Source organism: Neltuma alba, unplaced genomic scaffold, assembly GCF_004799145.2.
Source record: "Neltuma alba isolate B1F8T4 unplaced genomic scaffold, ASM479914v2 tig00011573_pilon, whole genome shotgun sequence".
In the NCBI taxonomy this organism is placed as follows: Eukaryota; Viridiplantae; Streptophyta; class Magnoliopsida; order Fabales; family Fabaceae; genus Neltuma; species Neltuma alba.
The window spans coordinates 430287-451449 of record NW_021636227.1 but is presented as its reverse complement, the minus strand read 5'-3'; the positions used below and the strand labels follow the sequence as shown (position 1 = coordinate 451449).

At 32.5% G+C, this 21163-nt stretch overlaps 2 protein-coding genes across 5 annotated transcripts; both read left to right on the top strand.

The window, feature by feature from the left end:
- The first annotated feature begins 44 nt into the window (after window positions 1–44).
- LOC114715053 (ribonuclease 2) lies at window positions 45–6985 on the top strand. 4 transcript variants are annotated; one of them, XR_003737514.1, is made up of 10 exons: window positions 46–376; window positions 835–863; window positions 978–1051; window positions 1970–2071; window positions 2180–2183; window positions 2357–2448; window positions 3742–3903; window positions 4392–4491; window positions 5245–5353; window positions 6439–6515. XR_003737514.1 is itself a non-coding variant. In XM_028899858.1 (9 exons), the coding sequence occupies exons 1-9, from the start codon at window positions 156–158 to the stop codon at window positions 5155–5157; spliced, it is 897 nt and encodes a 298-aa protein (XP_028755691.1). In that variant the 5' UTR covers window positions 45–155; the 3' UTR covers window positions 5158–5238. The 4 variants fall into 4 exon arrangements, 3 of the variants coding, with proteins under 3 accessions (XP_028755691.1, XP_028755694.1, XP_028755693.1); XM_028899858.1 differs by lacking the exons at window positions 5245–5353; window positions 6439–6515 and adding an exon at window positions 5045–5238 and having other exon boundaries at window positions 45–376; XM_028899861.1 differs by lacking the exons at window positions 5245–5353; window positions 6439–6515 and adding an exon at window positions 5038–5115.
- A 1242-nt stretch (window positions 6986–8227) lies between these two features.
- On the top strand, window positions 8228–17279 carry LOC114715052 (cytochrome b561 and DOMON domain-containing protein At3g07570-like). The gene is made up of 6 exons (XM_028899857.1): window positions 8228–8454; window positions 8723–9137; window positions 12050–12246; window positions 12685–13102; window positions 15171–15472; window positions 16993–17279. Exons 1-6 carry the CDS (start codon window positions 8254–8256, stop codon window positions 17239–17241), a joined length of 1782 nt encoding a protein of 593 aa, XP_028755690.1. The 5' UTR covers window positions 8228–8253; the 3' UTR covers window positions 17242–17279.
- Window positions 17280–21163: the final 3884 nt, after the last annotated feature.

Genomic DNA, 21163 nt, shown 5'->3' with positions numbered 1-21163 from the left:
GGACCTCAATGTCATTTTCCCATTATTAATTTGCTACCCGATAATGTGACCCATACCGAAAGATCCGTCTAGTTTGATCTTTCATAAACGAACACGCATCGTACCTAACTGTCTTGTTTATTGCAACTACCTTGCAGATTTTGAAGCTCCTAACAATGGCTTCTTTCTCTGGTCAAAGTCAAACCCGCATTATCGCTCTTCCATGGCTATTGCTCGCAATCATTGGGGGTTCATTATGTGCGAGAAAGGAGGTGAATGGAAGCATCGAAGAAGCGAATCAAAGAGAGTTTGATTACTTCGCGTTGGCTCTGCAATGGCCTGCCACCTACTGCCGCCGCACTCGCCATTGTTGCTCCTCCAATGCTTGCTGCAGAGGGTAAAGTAAAATTAAAACCTTTTTCAATTTTGTCACTTTTTCCGCCTTGAAACATTCTTTATATGATTATAACTTGTTATACCGGTTAAACAAGAATGGAACTGGGCTATTGGGGGAGCTTTGGATACAGAAACCATGGATGTTGTTTTACCATGAATTAAACAAGCACTGGGAATTCTTTATTAGCATATTTGTTTTTGGGAGGCTTCCATTTTTGGTTTAGTGAAGTTTGTCATACATCTTGTTGTATAAGTCTATTTGGCCCAAATGAAGGTATATATAGACTAATTTAGCCGGTTTGCTGATGGTGTGATCACTACTCTACGGCCATTGCATCTCTTTTAAGTTGCTTCCTTGTGGCTGATTTTAGTATGTCAATATTATGATGTAACTTGTATAGGAAATCTAAGAAGCAACACTAACAGAGTTGCACTTTTTCGTGTTACCTTCCTTTTCAGCTCTAATGCTCCAACAGAATTTACCATTCGTGAGTATGAGGCTGCAAATTTATTAGTGCCATTATTTTATATCTTCCTTCTTTGTATATGATTCCTGAAGAAATATATTAACTAAATCATCTTATCTAATTGTATGACGACAGATGGACTCTGGCCTGATTATAATGATGGAAGTTGGCCATCCTGTTGCTCCCGAACTAGTTTTGACGAAAAGGAGGTACTGTGGAAGTATTTCTGTGCTTCAGCACTTCCTGATATTTTTTAATGGTCTTCAAGGTGTATGAACGTTACCTTGCTACCCACAGATGTTGGGGCTCATGAGGTTATACATTCTTGGTCAAACTCATTAAGTGACGAGGGGTTTGGTGTGGATGAATGTTTAATGATGTCAGCTAATAGAGTTAGGTCCAGGGGTTAATCAACGAAACTGGGGAAGATGTCAATATGAGTACCGGAACGTGCATTACAATACGCCCTGAGCATCATACGCCTTAGCGGTGGGGGTTTCTTGAAAGCTAGCTATTCTTATTTTCTCTTTGAAAGAAAATCTGAGCAGCTGAATTTTTTTTTTTAAATCTAGCTATTCATGTTCTCTTTGAAAGCTGATTATAATTAAATTAAATTCCTGTGGTTTGTTGTTGGGTCCAGCGGTCAAGTATTTAGTCATGTCAAATTGTAACCTTGGTTTAGCAGGACTTTTTTAAAAGTGAACTTAGTTTCACAGGATTTTTCCAAAGTTTGTTTGTTTCGCTTAGTTTGGATGGTATTTATGTCTAATTGTGGCCTGTGTCAGGCATGTTTTCTGTAACTATAATTTGTAAATCATTTGCTCATGCAAATTTTTTCCTCACTTTAGATAAATCAATTAATCAATATTGATAAATTTTATAAACAAATTCAGACAGAATGAAATTCAATGAACCTGTAATTCTACCACCATGTTCTATTTGTTGCTTCTACAGGATTGTTATTAACTGAGGAGAACACACACACCCACTTGGCTTTCTTATTTCAAATTATGCATGGGTTACTTTAACTGTTACGCATTTGGAACTGAAACTGTTCTATATACTTTTAAATATCAACTTCCTCATTTTCTTCTCTTCTAAGTGTTATTGCTCCATCTTCATTATAGATATCAACATTGACCAATGCTTTAGAGCAATATTGGCCATCATTAAGTTGTGGCTCACCATCAACATGTCATGGTACAAGAGGGTCATTTTGGGCTCACGAGGTGATCATTGGAAATTTCCTACCTTTAATTTATTCTATATATTAATATGAAGCTAAATGATTTTTTCATCTTTGTTTCTGGGGCTGCCACATGGGAACACATTGACAGTGGGGTAAGAATCTTTATAAATTTTTCTCTTACATGATTTAACTACTGATCATTTCAGTATAGGGTATGCTTGAATTGCATGATTGATTTGAATAAGTCACAGAACGCTCTGTGATGTAAATGTTGGATGCTTTCATTAACAGTGTAGTATTCTGAGTCTTTTTATTTTACCTGCAGAGACGCATGGCACATGCTCATTTCCTGTGATTCGAGATGAATACAATTATTTCTTGACAGCACTGAATGTCTATTTCAAATACAATGTGACTGTAAGTTCATAGAAAAAGAGTTTTTGGATCTCTGAGTTTCTTACTTGTTTCAATAGAAGATAAGCTCACCTTATTTTGGCTAGGTGGTTGTTTTGGAAGGGACTATTTCTTTATTTTGCTTGGTGTTGCTGTTAGCCATGAGTGGTTGGATATGAAGGAAAATTCTTACATGTTTGGATGATTTGAGAGTTTGGTTTTATGGAGCTGAAGACCTTTATTTGCTATCGTTATTCAATCTTTTATAGATAATTCAGGGAGAGCAAGATGGTTGATTTTGTCTCAACTAGTGCGCTATTTATGGTGGTGTGTTAGGTGAAAGGAAATCTATTGATCCATGTTCTTCATTGCCCTGTTGCAAGTACTTTGAGCATCCTTTTATTGGGTTTCATTTTGCTTTTGGTGGACCCTGGATCATTTTGTCATTGTTGAATTTAGGTATGGAAGGTGAATTGCTGAGAATCATATCTATTTTGATCTGTAGATGTACTGTGTAGAACGACAGCATGGTACTTAATGAAGTTAAATGTAAACATGAATATGGTTTTGATGGGCAACAGAGGGCTGAAGAGGATTGCTGAAATATTCCTCCTGTCCCACCTATCAGTAGAGTAGAGAGATATAGAATTTTTATGGGATTTAGAACAGCAATCACAGAATATGTGCTAGCGGTATGGGACAATTTCTTTGACTAGGGGGGTGTAGGAAAAGATAACCCGCTAGCTATAGAAGATGCTAATACATTCCCAGTATTTGGATTCAGCCCACTCTCTCCATCTACTCACTTCTTACTCTTATTACAGAATGACCGGTAGTCAGTAGTCACGTGCTTGTGCACACCCACCCAGTTGCTAGAAATATATTTTGTAACAAACTGTTTGAGATTTTTACTTAATAGCGTTAAATAAAGTCATTTAGAGACATTTCATTATGAAAGTGAGATGTAAGAAGTGATGAGAATGCAAACTAGCATGTTCATTTCCAGAAATGATTTGGAGAGGAATTAAATGCTGTACATGTTCTTGATTATTATATTGATGTGAGGTACATGGATTGCTGCATATTATAGGGCATTGATAATCAGACTGCAAGTTCTTTACCATTTAGTTAAAATGTTGATTGTTCTTGTATTTTGAAGTAACCTAGTCCATGCTTTATTTTGTAGCTTGTTTTTCTGGATTCACTCTTAATTGTATTTTCAAAACCTTTGGTTGTAAAAATGTGAAGGCTTGCAGTTTGCGTGCATATCCATCAGGGTTAGTCTGAACATTGTCCTTCCATTTTTTTTTTCCTCAGAGAGTTCTAAATGAAGCTGGGTATGTTCCTTCTAATAGAGAAAAATACCCCCTTGGAGGCATTGTCTCTGCCATTGAGAATGCCTTCCATACAACTCCTCAAGTAGTTTGCTCACATGGTGCAGTGGAGGAAATTCGTCTATGCTTCTATAAAGACTTCAAGGTTGTAACTCTGCTCTGTAATAATTTTAGCATATAAAGACGTGAATATTCTGAGCAAAGATTTGTATTGTTTGTTCTTGGGAGTTAGACAATTCTATACGTTCATTCTGTGGTATCTAGTGTGTTTGGCTTGTAGTGTTGTTATTGTTGTCTCCCCAAAAATGAATCCATGACTAAATGCAGTGAGATTAACAGTGAGAAAGTCTGGAAGTTCTGATAAACAGTGGGGCTTATATTATTAATTTTTAGCTTTTTAAAACTGTTTTCTCACAAACAAGGCAGGCTTTTCTTTTCCTTTGTTTTAATAAAAGTGAACTTTGCAGCCTCATTCTTCAGTTTGTGCTTCTAACGTTTTAAAATTAGTTTTGAATATTGCATAAGGTTGGTCGGGACTGATGTAGTTTATTAATTTTAATCCTGTGATCATTCATTGTCCGAGTACAATGACATTTTGGTCATTATTAAAGAGTATTGCTTATTTGGTTACAGCCACGAGATTGTGGAGTTGCATCTGACATTAAAATTGACATGGTTACTTCAAGATCGTCATGTCCCAAATACGTCAGCCTGCCAGTGCATGTATCATCTGGTAAGTCTATTGCTTTATCTATTCTATATCAGTAGTTGCAAGGAGCTTAACTGTGTGTATTGCTGGATTGATTTGATATCAATAATGGCAATGCTCTGTTTGCGAGATGTAAAAACATGCTTGATATCTTATTGATAAGCGGAAAAATCTACGTTTAGATTGTAATATTTTGGATCGTATGTTTGAATTGCCATAATTTTCTTGTACATAATTACAAATCTGTGTTTCTGTCAGTCAGGTTCACATTGATCAAACTTAGATTAACCTTATGTATTGCACGTCTAGTGTGTCATTGTGTCCAACCTGTTCAACGTAATTGATTGAGTGTTTGTTCATAGATCTGATTTAGTGTATGCATCAATTCAGTTCATATAAAATGGTTTTTGTTTTAACTGTGACAGACTCAATCAGTTTTTTGGACCGAATTGGCCCTCTAGAATTTGAGAGTCTTTTCTGCATTAAAAATAAATCACGCTTCGCATTTTGATGTAGTCCATACCTGATTTTTGCTTGTGATTTCATATAATTTCTTTTTATTCAAATGAGATTGCAGGAGAGACTCTTTTCCATATGCCCTTGCTGATTAATATAGCATTAGTCGCGTTCGCGCTGGTTTTTCTTCTTGCTGTAACTGATGGACCTCTCCAGTGGATAGAAGTTTTTTAAAACAAAGAAAAAACTTTTCCGGGTTTCACAGATTTCTTGATGGATCTTGTCTTTCTAAAAATTAGTTTGTTCTTTGCTCGCTGTCAGCACTATCTGCTGCAATTTCAGAGTCAAAGATGGACTGTGTATAGGTTTCTGTAACAGTGCAACCTGTTTTTGCCTGCATATGTATTCTTCCAAGATCCATGTTCGAAATGTTCAGGTTATGCTTATTTTTCATGCCCTACCCATACTTTCTTTTTTGCCAAAATCCGTATTTTAGAAACCTGCTTTTCTTTTTTTCCATTTTATATATCCTCATTGGTATATTAGAATTTGGAAGCAGGTGAATCGTCAAGTCATCACTTTATCGAACAATAATCCATTTTGTGCTAATCTGTAGTATATATACATCATAGATAGATAGCGTTTATGGTTCCAGTCGCCATTTTAACAGGCAACGACATGCACTCATAAAGTTAATAAGTGCTCACCATGGAAGATAGAGAAATCACTGTGCATGACGCTTGTGTGTGTGTGTGTGTGTTTGTCACCTCTCTGCATATGTATTTCATAATGGAGATGACATTGCTTTTATTCATCATATTATTTATCCAACATTAACTGATTAATAACATCCAATAATAAGTGACTATACCTGATCGCTGTGACTGTGTGTGAACTTGCCATGGGAAATGCATATCACTAGCACCAAGTAAGGTTCAGATGAGTGAATAAATGCACACACATACATATGTATGATTGGTCCATAAAACACCTATAATCAGACTGTGGGAGCAGATCAAATCAAAGTATTAGTTTGATGTAATGATTACAAAGGTGACTCATCCTGTTAAAAATGACTTGTGCTAAAGTTCAGGATGTTTAAATACTCTGCATTCACAAAAATAAATATATATAATACATTCCGAAGAGATGAAAAAGGAGGGAAAGTAAAAAAGTGAGTTTAAAGATATGATGTGAAATTGATACATAATCACATTCTTTCATGTGATATATCTCTCTTGAATGTACAAATATAGGAGAATTAATTTACTGCCCTCTGGTGGTGCTCTGCTGCTGTTTGTGGTTGTATTCATTTAACTACTAATGATTAATTTTCCACTTAATCAAAGTCATGAAACTTCACGGGTTTTGGATAAGGTTTTGGTGAGATGATAGATTGATAGATTCCTTTTCATTGAACCAGTTGTGAATATAACCAACCCATCATTGTCTACTTGCATTTTATTGGAATATTTCTTCACTGCAAATTTATACCATTATCATGTGTATCTGTAGAGAGGGGTGGATCTCAAGGTTGGTTTCCTTATAATGAAGCTCTATAAGGCTCTGGTAGGACACCTCTGTCTATAACTTTAAACATTCATCAGTTGGTGAGATGCTGTACTATATGTTATAATTTGGAGGGACAAGAATAAAGTTATGGACAATCTAAACTTGGCTTGTGAATTGAAGGGTAGGTATGGCCTTGAGCATTGTGTTGTGCTCCAGGTCAATCCTGCATTGAAATGGGATTCATGCATGATTTGGCATTATTCTAGGATAAGATTACATTTTAAGGACCTAAACTTGGCAAAAATTATGTTAAAATCTTGAAGTTGTAATTACTATTTGCTCTCGATGATCAAAAGTTACTATCTTCTTTTAAGAAATTACTATGAAAATTTAGGAAAGTCACTGTTAAATTTTAGAGAAATTATTATTGATTCCTTGAATTTGTAATTTTCCTAGATCTTTATGGTAACTTTCACAAAACATTGATCTCTAAGATGAAATGTAACCTTTGATCTTTGAGGGTAACTATAATATATTAATGTAATATTTTGTAATTCAAGCCTTTAGACATAATTTTTGCATGAATTTCATTTGCTGCATTTGTAATAGTTGCAATGTCATGTAATTTATGTATCCCATCGCGGATATAGAATATGACGACTTATTACTGTGTAACGTATTGTATAATTCATAAGGATTCATTATTATTTTATCTTTTACTTGGCATTATATTCCTGTTATATATTATACTCTTTTTTGTAATGATTGAACAACTTTGGATTGAATGAGTTTAATTACTAATTAATTTCATAAATTATGTGTACTTAAGTTTACAATCAAGTTGTCAAATAGAAGTTGGATAATTTCATTGCTGGTTTATTTATGATCAGGGAAGGCATGTAATATGGTAATATCACCTAAAGGTCAATATGTGGGATAACAATGATTAATTTCCTTTATGACAATGCCTGAATCTGATAGTCATTACTATTGAATATCAATAATTATATATATAAAAATAAAGTTGCATCAAACACTCTAATCTATTTTATAATACATTAGTACTTTGATTTTTTTTTTTTTACATGCAACACTTTAATATTATTTTTAAGTTACATCCAGTACTATATAGTATTGGATGCACTAAAAGTGAGATTAGGGTACTAGATACACCCAAAAAAATAAGAGGAAGGTGTGGGATGTAGCTTTACCCATAAAAGAAAATATTGACTTTTTATCGATGTTTATGGCAATGTTAATCATGAATCAAACATTAAAGTCTAAGAAAATAAATGATGTCATTAAGTCACTAAATCAAGGGATGAGGTCTAAATCCTGGCCCATTATCAATCATTCAATTTCAACGAGGTTCAACGTAAGGTCAAAAATTGAAAGTGAATCCATGGATTTTGTTGATGGCGTATTCTACTTCTGTCAAAAACCTCTTCATTGCAACCACATTCTCTCTTTATATTATTATTTTATTTTTTGAGTTTAAGTAAAGTTATATTCATGACAACTTACAATATTTAATAATAGATACCTACTCCATAATTAACAACAAACACATTTTTTTAAAAAATAGCCACTGTGTTCGTTTGTTAAATTGAAATATTATAAATGTTGGCCTAAATAAGTCATAATTCGAAAAAGTCCCCACACCATGGTTAGTTACAAAACTGCAATCATTCCCTGTTTTCTTCCCACTTGTTACCCTCTTCTTGAATAAGGATCGTTCGGCTTCCCAGCCATATATGCAAAATAAATCTGAAACTTGTTATCAAATTCCCAAACACAAAATCACACACACACACTCTAATGGAGAGACATGAATTGAGGATATCTCTGCAAATATTATTGCTTATCTTCTTCTTCTTCTTCACACTCCACTGTTATCTAATAAGTTCACAACAAACAGACTCGTGCACTTGCAATCTCAACCTCCAAGTCCCTATCCCTTTTGATACTTCCAACCTCCATTGTCTTTCTGTCTGGGATTCTCAAGGTTTCATTCTCAGAGTAAGTTCTTCTCTTCTAACAGCTATTTGCTTCTGAATTGCAATATAATTAAATGAGTTACTGATATGGATTTGACTTGTCTCCCATGAAGAAAGAAGTATATATATAGACACAGAAGTTGATCTCTTTCTTCTCTTTACATGAGACTGAAACCAGAACTTGAAACCTTCGTTTTAGAGAGATGTTCCCATAAAAAAAAAAAAGAAGAAGTAGTAGTGTGTGTGTGTGTTATCGCTTCTAATTTCAACTCAACCTCATTTCTGTACAGTATGTTCAGACGTCTTCAAACTTATGGAGCTTCATCCTCTCAACACCAGACACCAACTCCTACATAGCAATGGGTTTCTCGGCGGACGGTGGGATGGCTGGTTCTAGTGCGATGGTGGGGTGGGTGGCAGCGCAGGGAAGCAGCGGCGGAATAAAGCAGTACTATCTGGGAGGTTTAACACCAGACCAGGTGGTGCCAGACAAAGGAAACCTGCAAGTGATAGGAAATTCAAGCTTCATAACAATGGAGTCAGGTCGTGTTTACATGGTGTTTCAGTTGGCAACCACCACCACCGCTTCGCCGTCGTCATTTCTCTTATTCGCCACCGGACCCACCGGCTTGTTTCCTTCAGCTCCAAGCTATCGACTTGTGAAGCACCTTGATAAGGTGTCTATCAGAATCAACTACACTTCAGGTTGGTATATGTTGCCGAAAATGACGCATTTATTTGTTCAAAATTTATATTATTAATGATAACATCACAATATATGATTATGAACTAGAATCCAAGTTACTTTTTAAAATTCATTCATACATATGTCTATATGGAAATTTTTTAAATATAATATAATATTCTTTTTCTTAAATATTTTATTATTGAAAATGAATATTTAAATTTTCCATGTTTAATTAAAAATTTTCACCTTCATTTCAAAATTTGAATTATTTACATATGAACAATAAAATAGCATTTATTATATTATGTATTTGATTATTCTTTTAAAAAAACAATTTGCATCAAGTAAGAAATCTTCTACGTTTGAGGAGGTTTTTTTTTTTTCTAGTTGACATTTAGTAATTAAAAAAATGAAATTATTTTTATGAATCAATATGAATATTAATATGAGAAATGAAAGTTTACAATGAATGATGCATCTCATCCATCAACTCCATGCTATTAATGTATGAAAGTCCAATATAACAATGATTTTTAGCATTAAGAAGGAATAAATTAAAAGAAAATGATTATTGGTGATGAAATGAAGGAATACAAAATTCATCTATACTTGGTTTCTTACTTTGCATAATTATATTTTATTAATGTGACGACAAAATTTTAGTGATTAAGGGTCAAAGGACACATCATTGTAGATCATTATTATGGTTGTGGTTGTGGCTGAATTGTGGCATTCATATTTTATTCATTCACCTACAAAAATTTGGAGGTTAAGAGTCGGTAAGGTGTTTTATCATGAAAAACGGGGGAAAAAAAAACAGGGAAAACATTACATTGCACAATTTTTTTAAAATCTTTTATTAGATGATATAACTTTTATTTTCAAACTTGGAAATTGGGGCTTTTCTCAAAAAAAAAAAGTACATGATTCTTTTATATTAGTCACTTATAACATGAGTTATATTAAATTTTCTTCTATCTTCAAAAGTAGTTTTAAATAAAATTTGTGAGAATATATATTTAATGCTGCTAGGTTACAAGGCCGTTAGTCATATAATGTTATTATAAAATGGGAAAAATCTGTATCAAACAATATAAGTCTTAGTTTATTTCTTAGATTTCACGTAACATATCTCTCACAACCATTGAACAAAGGAATCAATGTATAGGACCATGAAAAAGATGGAAAAGCAGTTTTTAGGTCCCCCTTTCAAGGTACAGATATTATACATAGGCTAAAGGTCAGACAACCAGACGTCCTTCTCTCAATTTAGTAGTTTTTTGAAGGGGAAAAAAAAAAGTTAAGACCAAGATCTTTTGGATCTTATCTGCAAAAGCACATACAAAGGAAATGAAAAAAAAATATCACATAAGTTTTAAAGTGATTTAATTCTTTTACCACATCTATGAGATAGAAACTTAGTTTAATTCTTCCCCTCTTTTACATCATAACTAAGTGTGCAATCATTTATTCTTTTTTTAAGTACTTAGTATAGGGATTTTTTTTTAATTTCTAACCCAATGAGAAAAAATACATGGAAAAAAGTAATTTTTTCCATTATTTAGATGGCAAAGGAAAAACTTTAAAAGACAGAAAGAGGCATAGGGATTTTCTCTCCAAAGTTTTCGCTACTGAAGTGAAAACATATTTTTCAAAATTGCTTTTAAAAAAAGAGGTTAATATAATCTTTAATTCCTTAAATTTGCTCTCATTTTAGTTTTTAGTCCATTAAATTTCAAATCATATGTTTTGGTCCTTCAATGAACTAAATAGTTTAAATTTTTATTGGATTATAGAGACCAATACTTTAAATAAAAAGAAACTTGAGGGACCAAAATCAAAATAAAGGTAAACTTAAAAAACCAAATTTGTATTAACCCTAAAAAAAATACATGCTGTGATCTAGGCTGTTTCTTCTTCTTCTTCTTTTAAATGTAGATATTACTCCTCTCCTAAATATAAGACATATTTTGTAATACAAATTGCACTACAAAATAAGTTTTATATTTAGGACTAGAGGAGTATTATTTATTGTGAAGTTGGTCTTTTTGTTTAATATTTTCTTATATGTTCATCTAAATATAAGAAAAAGAAAAAAAAAAAGAGAAAAAATGTAGGTTTAGTTGTTCTTTAAAATGCGCATTTGGCATCAGCTCCAAAAAAAAAAAAGCACATTTGGCTACATATGACTCATCAATTATGGATTTTAAATGGTTGTGGTAATTAAAGGAGTCTCTCATTAATTTGTTTTCTTTTTTTTTTTAAATTTGTAAAATGGTGTAGAAAATATGGAAACAACGTCATTTCTTATTAGACATAATTAACTAATTTAGATATATTAAAAATATCAATAAATTAGTTGATTATAACAAATCTGTTGACTTGATTTCTCTAAAATATTCTTAAACAATATTATACTGGTACTATATATTAATTTTCAAGTTAAATAAATTAGTTTAAGGAAAAATAAAAAATATAGATAAAATAAATTAAAACAATCGCTTTTTTGGAAGCAAAATATTTAGCAGCCGGGGTATATGATTCTTGATGCTGGATTCTCCTCCCATGACTTAATGCATTTATGTATATGTGGGGTCCGCCTACCCTTATGTCTCCCTTTTTCCGCACAGCTACCCAAGAAGATAGAATTGGAGAGCACCATGGCCTTCCCTTTCTTTATTTGAGTCCATATCACATTATGTATAGCTTTTTTATTAGAAGAAAAATCTAATCATCAATATATTTATATTCTTCTATCTTCTAAAAGATTAAGCAGATCAGATATGCTATGCACACTAAATATTTAGATGAACTAATTAAGATAGAAATGAAAACAAGTAATAATAATGCATTAATTAATAGGTCTAATCTGATGTAACCATATGAATACTTGATTAATAATTATTAATTACTTGTAAATATTGTTCAGGAAGCATTGGGAATTCTCAATCACAAGCAAGTGGAGGTTCTTCATCTTCTTCATCTTCATCATCATCACCTTCTTCTTCATCAACACAATTAGGTGACTCTTGTGGCAATAAGCTGAATTTGAATGGTGTTTTCCCATTTGACACAACCAATCTAAATTGCTTTCCCGTTTGGAATGCTCAAGATTTCATCCTCAGAGTAAGCTCTCACAATTCATCATCTATCTTTTTTAAATTATGTCACTAGTATCCTTCCATATTCAAATATTTGTGGTTTAAGGTATAAATTTGCTTTGAAAGTTCTTCATTTAGAAGTGTTACGTACTAGAAATTTTTTTAGGTGCAAATTTGTCCTGATATTTTAAGAAAAATAATGCTTATTTATTACAAATAACTAAGTTAAACTAATTTTCTTAATATTCATAAATCAGTTATCTAGTTTTATATTTAAAAATCCAGACATTAATTTTCTTAACTTACATAGTTTTTCTTAATTTTCTTAATTATTGCAATAATGCACAAGACCCAGACACTAGTGTTCATTTAAAATCAAAATATATCATAACTAGCTATTTACTTAATTAATCAACATTCTAATTAACATCGCCATGAACATATGCATTCAAAAACTATGCAGTATTCTCAGAGTTCTTCATATGTATGGAGCTTCATTGTGTCAGCACCAGACAAGAACAGCTACATAGCCATGGGGTTCTCTCCCAACGGAGGCATGGTGGGGTCCAGCGCCATTGTTGGTTGGGTTCCATCCACCGGTTCTAGTGCAGCAGGCTTGAAGCAGTATTATCTTGGTGGTACTTCACCATCCCAAGTTGTCCCTGACAGAGGAAACTTGCAATTGGTGGCCAACTCAACCGTAATCACTTCTCAGTCCTCTCGTCTCTTCTTGGCCTTTCAGTTGCAGACAGCCCAGCCGCCGTTGTCCCGGCTCATTTTTGCCGTTGGACCGACCGGTGTCTTTCCTTCGGCTCCAAGTTTTGCCCTAGCTCAGCACCAAGACAAGGCCTCCACTACCTTCAATTACGCTACTGCAACAGGCAAGTGCAAACAAACTCAACTCGACCCTATCAATAATTTTCTTGATATTGAAACTCAACTCGAGTTAGTTACACTAGTGAACTAGTCTCCTGACTAATTTAGTTAAGATAGGTAATTAGATTGGATTTTATATTTTGTTCTCTTCTCATTGAGACTGAAATAACATAATCTTAAATTTAAAATAAAATAAAAAAAGCTAAATAGTTATCTCTCATATTTGTGCTCCATCTGATAACTGTTTTGTTGGATTATATATGGATTATATGAATGCTCCATGTACTTATAAATTAAGGCTGTTTATTTAAATATTACTCTTTTAGGGTTATATATGAATAATTTTGTATATTTAAATCAAATTATAATAGTTTACTCATGATTTGACTTGGGGTTTAATTTAATCACAATTATTAGACCATTGATCCTTAAGTTATTATTTTGACTAGTTTAGTGACCGATTTGATTTTCAGACTTCAGTACCTTAATAATTTTTTGCCTACCTATATATTTATGTATAATATGAAAATTTCAACAAATTGTGTTTTTAATATTTATTTTAAATAGATTTATTTCTCACAAACGAGATTGATTCACATTAGTTTCAAATGCTACATCTATTGACATATATCTTAAAAGGTTGACTTTAATATAATGTCATGATTAATATTAAAAAAGAAGAAGAAGAAGTTAATGTCATTCGCATATCATCACGGGTAATTGAGGCAAGCAAGATCATTATGCCATATTTGTTGTTATGTCATATGAGAAAAGATTAAATAGCTGGACAAGAAGTGGGTGAATTGTTTCATTAATCATTATTTTAAAGTTAATAAAGGAAAGTATATTATCCTATTATGTGTTGGAATCATATGTTATACTGTTAATTAAGCTTTAAATTAGTTGGTTATTGTGGTGTCATGATCAGATTGAAGGCCCACTTAATAACCTAAGTCAGATTAAAGGTTGTTGAGTGAAGATTCTTCAATCATGCTAATTTGGTTGCTTCTTCCATATTAAGTTGAAACGTTTGATCAGAACCGACCCTTTACCAGACCTAGAAAAGCCTACGTACCCCCACTGTGTTCCTCACGTGAAATTTATTAAAAGTTTTGGCTTCAATAATTTCGCAGTCTAATCTAATTATTTATAGGATTTTTTGTTTTGTGTTTTGTCAAAAGTTTATAAACCTTTTGTTATACTTTCAAAAGGGGATAGTACGCATATCTTGAAGTTTAAGGAATGTAAGGAAATGTGCAACGCATGCAGATCTCTCTCAGATCAACTTGATGACTTCCGGTTTAAACATTTTTTTAATACACGAAATCTGAAAAATGTGATATGTTATTTACTATTTATTTAGTGTAATAACTTGTATTTTCTTAAAAGTGTGACTTCTCTTATTGTTATTGTCTTTTTATTTAAATATTACTCTTTTATGGTTATGCATAAATATCCTTATATGTTTTAATTAAATTATATTATTTTATTCATAATTTATGGGTTATTTACGGTTTAATTATGATTCAATCATTAACTCTTAAATCACTAGTTCAACTGGTTTAATAATTAATCCAATTTTTTCATTGCCTTGAAGCCCAACTCAAAGTGAAGAACACCTGATTTGCTAATCCAGCCCCATCACTTTTTGGTGGGTTGATTAGTTGGGTACCCCTTAATTCAATCATGTTGGGATCATTAATTCTTAAACCACTATTTTAATCTATTTACTGACTCATCCAATTTTAAATAGGATAAAGTAGTATTCAGCACATTGATACTATTTCTCATGCACATCCAGTGCCCTAATCATATTTATGATGCATTTAGTACCTTAATGTTATTTTTCCAATGCATCTAACACCCTTTAATGTTACTTTTCAGTTACATGTAACACCCCATCTAAGATGTTATATACATTATAAATAAAATTAGGGTGCTCGAAGCACCATGAAATAATATCGGGGTATTAGATTTACTAGCAAAAATGTGTTTTAATTTGATATTGATTGGATTGAAACAAGATTCACCCTAAGATTATGATGTTCTTGTCATTTTTTGAACCTGAAATAGGATCAAGTGCATCATCATCATCATCATTATCAGGGAACGCAATTGTGAGCCTAAAAAGAACACATGGATTGTTGAACATATTGGGATGGGGAGTACTGATCATAATGGGAGCCATAATTGCTCGCCACTTCAGGCAATGGGATCCACTTTGGTTTTACTTTCATGTCTCATTTCAAACATTGGGCTTCATTCTTGGGGTCATTGGGGTCATTACTGGGCTTCTCTTGAACAATCAACTTCATGCTAACGTTGAAATCCACAAAGCCCTTGGGATCACTATTCTCGTCTTGGGATGCCTTCAGGTAACTTTTTTACTCCTGCCTTGTTAATGTTCTTTTCCTTGTTACTAGGGTTTTCTGCACATTGCATGGAGTCTGATAAATGAGTTGCATTATTTATATACATTATTTATGACTCATGAATAGTATGACCTATTAGAGTTTATGAGTTTCTTTTTATAACCAAAAAGGCATTTTTAGTCATTTAATCTTACATAAATTTTCATTCTTTTTTTTTATTTTTAATCAATACTAGAATTCAAAGCATTACAAACAAGGTCCAAAAAAAACCTAATTTCCTTCCTCAACCTCCTCCTCACTTATAGAAGGTGGTTGATCTAGGATATAAAAGTTGCTTTCCATCAAATGAAAGGATTTGGCTAAATGATCCGTCATGGGGATATGTTCCCTAGTAGTATGTATCAGAACAAAAGTCCAATTCCTATGAAATAATAATCTAGCATCATCACATAAATTTTCATTCTGAGTCCTTAGTTTTATAAAGTGTCTTTTTCATCTTTTAATCCTGATGCCACTAACAAAAAACGTTGAAATTGAAAATTTAAATATTTGATAAAATATTATGAAATATTGACTATTCAATTTAATTTTTGAAATAATAATGATTGTTAGGGGAAAAAATTATCATTTGATATTGACTGTGTTAGACATAGGAGTAAAAATGTACCTTTAAAAATTAAGAAATAAAATTAAAACTAAATATGAAATTAGAAGAAGAAAGGCGTATTTTTTTCCCCTTTTGATATCAAATATAATTTGCATGTAGTAACTTTATTGTTGGGATAGACTACGCCGCCAACATCAAAACTTTATTGTTGGCTTTGGGGCAAAATTTATACTTGATTTAAAAGAACAAGAAAAGTAAGTAGGGAATTTAGTTAATTTCTTCATTTGATCAGTCAGGATTAACTCATAATAGTCCCAGAAAAAATCCAAATCTTAATAAATTTGGATTTCCTTTTGTTGTGTCAGAAAGTTAATCACCATTAGAGTTAAAATATAATTGACAGTTAATCTAAATTGTTCATATTTGTTTAGAGTAGTTTTTTTTAGAGAAACAAATCTAAATTGTTCAAATAAAACAGGCAGTTAGAAACTTAGAATTGGCAAAAGTCATTTTCAAAAAAAAAAAAAACAATCCTGAATTAATTTGGATGTTTTAGATCTTCAAATTTTCATTTTAATAAAGCAGAGTGCAGAATCAAACGTGTCTGTTAAGTTTTATTGGTGAATTTTGAGAAAACATATTACAAAGATAAAAAGGACTTCATATTCAATTTAGATATATAAATCAGATATAAAATGCCTTATCAATTGAGTTAGAAATCTATTTCCTAAATTGTGAAAGTTGGGAAATCTAATCTATCTAATTACATTATATTCTAAATCTTCAAGGGCTAATAGTAAGTTATCAAACTTCAAGAATTCAGTAATCATATCGAATAATTCAAATCGTGGTTAGTTTAAATGAATCAAGCGAAACCCTAATTAATTAATTATGGTGATTTATGGTTTTGATGCAGATGATGGCTATTCTGGGGAGGCCAAACAAGGACACAAAAGCAAGAAAGTATTGGAATTTGTACCATCACAATACAGGCAGAATATTGATCATTATTGCAATAGCAAACATTTTCTATGGAATCCATTTAGGTCATGAAGGAAGTGCTTGGAGGATAGGTTATGGCATAGTTCTTGCCATTTTACTTTTTATTGCTTTCATTTTTGAGATGAGAAAGTGGAGTGATGATGAAGATGATGATGATGATTAAAACAATATTATTTGTTGAGTGTAATAATTGTAATTCTTGTTTTATTTATTAATTTTCATCGTAACCCCCTTGAAAAATTTTCTATTTTTATTGTGGTTAATTAGCTTATTACCATAAGAAAATTGGAAATTCAAATTTATTCGTTCTCGAAATTAGTACAGTTGGCTTTGTTTTCTTTTTACAATTAAGGAAGCTTTGTATGATATACATCTATGCCTATTGAATAATCTCTTCAAGATAAGTTTCCTTTAAAATTGCATAACATTGGGAATAGATCAAAGTTCTCCCCCTTTTTTCCCAACCAAATGATTTGATTGACAACTAAAATTGATCCAATGAACTCGGCATCTTTGGTTGATTATGTCATGTATATCTTGCCAATTCAATAATAGTATAAATTCACTATTTGCCTATTTGGGTTCTCTCTTGCTTTCTAGACAAGAGGAAGACAAAAAAGTAGTACCAACCGTTACATGTGTATTTCTCTCTCCTACTAAGATGATCTAGTCAGAAGAAAGAATCTGAGGGTACAAATTAAGCCTCTTTTAATTTCCGACTCTTCTGCTTATGATTTAAAGTTATAATTTATTAAGGATAAGACAGACCTCATTACTCAAAACAGATTCATATAATCTGTATAAATTATCCATCAATGAGGAGGTCCTTAAATGGCTAGTAGTGTTCAAGTTTTGCGTTTGATAAATCATTAACTATTGAATGAACCTTGAAATATCGAGAGAAATGATATATTTTCAAATTTAAATGCCAAATCATTCATTGTTATTCCTTTTAGCTACTCTTGCTTTTCTTTCTCTGTTTCTGATCTTTTAAGCTTCTGCTTAAGTATTTTCCTACATTACTATACTAGCCTCTCAATCTCCATAAACAACATACCAAATCTTGCCTTTAGTTTACTTTCTTAGAATCCTTTTGACTATTAACTCTCAACTGATAGAACATCCCAAAAACAGTAATTGACAAGATTTTAGTATATTTTGGTTCACCTTGGGATATCGATGAAGCAAAACCCAGAAGAACTTGATTTTCCCATTCCCTTCAACTTATGTCCCAGCATTCTCAAGTGTTAGCCAATCTTCTTTTCTGCTTACAAGACATGATGCTGTGGCCACACCATTCCACTCCGGACACTTATACGTGACATTTGCATATTTCCTTTCTCATGCTTCTTTAACCTTCTACTATGCTGCAGTTTTGCTTAGTGTTTCTGCCAGTTAGATTGAAACTAACTAGTTATATTATTTACTAGTCATAAAGAGTGCAGTTTATCCTTAGGCTCCGTGCAATGGTGTGCACTTAAATTTGGTAAGAAGATGGCTTTTTGGCCAAACTTTTTGATCATCAATATCAGATTTAAACAGGACATGGCCTCTTAAGATGGGGACAAAGCATACCTTTCCTTATAAATTTAGATACGCAAGCATTTCCTTTGTAGTAACTTCATTCAGATAGTAAGGTATAGGCTAGAAAGAAGATTCTTTTTCTTTGCTTGGCCTTTCTATGGCATATATATTCTATAAAATAAATTCTAGCGGTGGATTTTCTCTGCATAATATATCAAGGCAATCTCTAGAATGACTTTTGGTAAAATATAACCTCACAATCTATCCTGAGTTATTCCTTATCTGATAACTCCTTGCTTATATTGATTCTTTTAGCATCTCAATTTTGTTGAAGATTTAATAATAAATAACTAACTAACCAAGTATGCATATAGTATATGATACTCAAGAATGTAAATCTTCGAGAAGGCAAGTTTAGGTTTTAGGAAGTTCTTGCACTTTAATCAAGATTTTCTTGAAAAGCAAGTATGCAGGTTGATTGAAAAGTAGTTTTGTTTTCTTGTTCTTGTGTTGAATCGAAAATACTCAAGGGATCAAATCAACAATAGTTTGCATGATGATGTTAACCTAGTTATAGAATGGAACCTACATGACTTCATATATTTTGATTCACCTTGGAATACTTGTGCTTACGTATGAAGCAAAAACCAAAAGAACTTGATTTTCCTATATCCTTCAACTTATGTCCCAGCATAGCCAACCTTCTTTTCTGCTTGCAAGACGTGGTAACTTCAATTTCATGCTGGTGGCTATACCATTGTGGACACTTATAACATTTACATGCTGCCTTGGTTAAGCTTCTTTAACCTTCTTTTATGCCGCAGTTTTGTTAAGTGTTTCTACCAATAAGATCGAAACTAACAAGTCATATTTATGTTAGGATCACTGTTGAAAGCTTAGGAAAATACATGAGAAGGTAAAGACACTGTTTGTTGTCCAGAACATTGACTTACAATTTTGGAGAAAGAAATAGAAAAATAGGGTAGCTGTAGGGTGACTGGTCGAAGAATATAAGAAGGTTAAGTCGGGAATTGTGAGGGTCACTTTTTTGGGTCTATAAATCTTTCCTTTGGTTGAGCAGTCAGAGAAGAATAAGTGTGGTTTTGGCCCTTAGGATGGAGAGTGCCAATCTCTCACAAGTTTGGCAAGATTTTTCCGTTTTAGAGAGTTGTATCAGTGTGTGTGGTTTGTGTCTTTGTTATTGTTTTCTGCTGAGTATCAATCTGTATGTGTGATCATTATCCCTATTATTTGCGCGTCTGAATGTGTAACAGAGTAGTATTGTTCTACGAATGTAATGGGTTTAGCTTCTTGATTTTTACTTCTATTTGAAATCGGCCTCAATGCAGTAGGGGTGTAGACGTTTCTAGTTTGGGTCATAACAATTTATAAGTCATAAGCAGTGCAGTTTATCCTTAGGCTTGATGCAAGGCAAAGGAATTCACATATTATGTATTTAAATTTTGCAAGAAGAGGGCTTCTTAGCCAAACTTTCTGATCACCAATATCAGATTTAAACATGACATTGCCCCTTTAACTGAACACAAAGCATAACTTTCCTTCTAACTAAAGATATGAAACCTTTTCCTTTGTAGCAGCACCATTCATATAGTTCAAGAGTTTCAACCTTTCCCTCTAGCTTTGGTTTGCCTTTACATGGCATCTAAATTCCATAAAATGAATTAGAGCTTTGGCTTTTCTCTGCATAATATATCAAGGCGATCTCTAGAATGATTTTTTACTGAAATCTAACTTCACAATCTATCCTGAGTTATTCCTTATCTGATAACTCCTTGCTTATATTAATTTTTTTAGCTTCCCGATTTTGTTGAAGATTTAATAATTAATATCTAACCAAGTATGCATACAGTAAATGATACTCAAGAATGTAAATCTTCATGAAGGGAAGTTTAGGTCTTAGGAAGTTCTTGTACTTCAATCAAGATTTTCTTGAAAAACAAGTATGAAGCAAGGGATCAAATCAACAATAGTTTGCATAATAATGTTAACTCAACCTGGTCACGGAAAGGAAACTACAAAGCTTCACCAAGCGTGTGTGTGTGAGAGAGTGTGTGTATATAAAACCTAGCTGTAGAAAAGAACTTACATAACTTCATATATTATGGTTATAATCTCATGTAGCATGAAAGTGATGATAGTTATACCTTTGATCAGCAAACTTCTGAAGCTTGAAGGCCTAATTTTATCATTTTACGTTTGTGAGGCTGTTGGGATGTTCAAAAACTAAAGTTAATCTAACATATAGTCTTTTTAGTTCAGAATAAGTTTGATTTGAAATTGCATAATGACTTGAAATAGTAATTTAGTCCTTAAAATCAGACCAGTCATAATTATTCAAGTGTGAGCTGGACACAGCAGTGTTGCAATATTATTTTTTGATAGGTCTTTCAAAAGGTCTGATGGAGAATGGGTAGTAACCAGGACTCTAATTCTCACGATGTAGCCAAAATAGATAAAAATAGAACTTGGAAACAACTTGAAATAACTAAGACCATGTTTAAAATATGTAGTTCTTTTAACCAATAAAATAAAAAAATTGT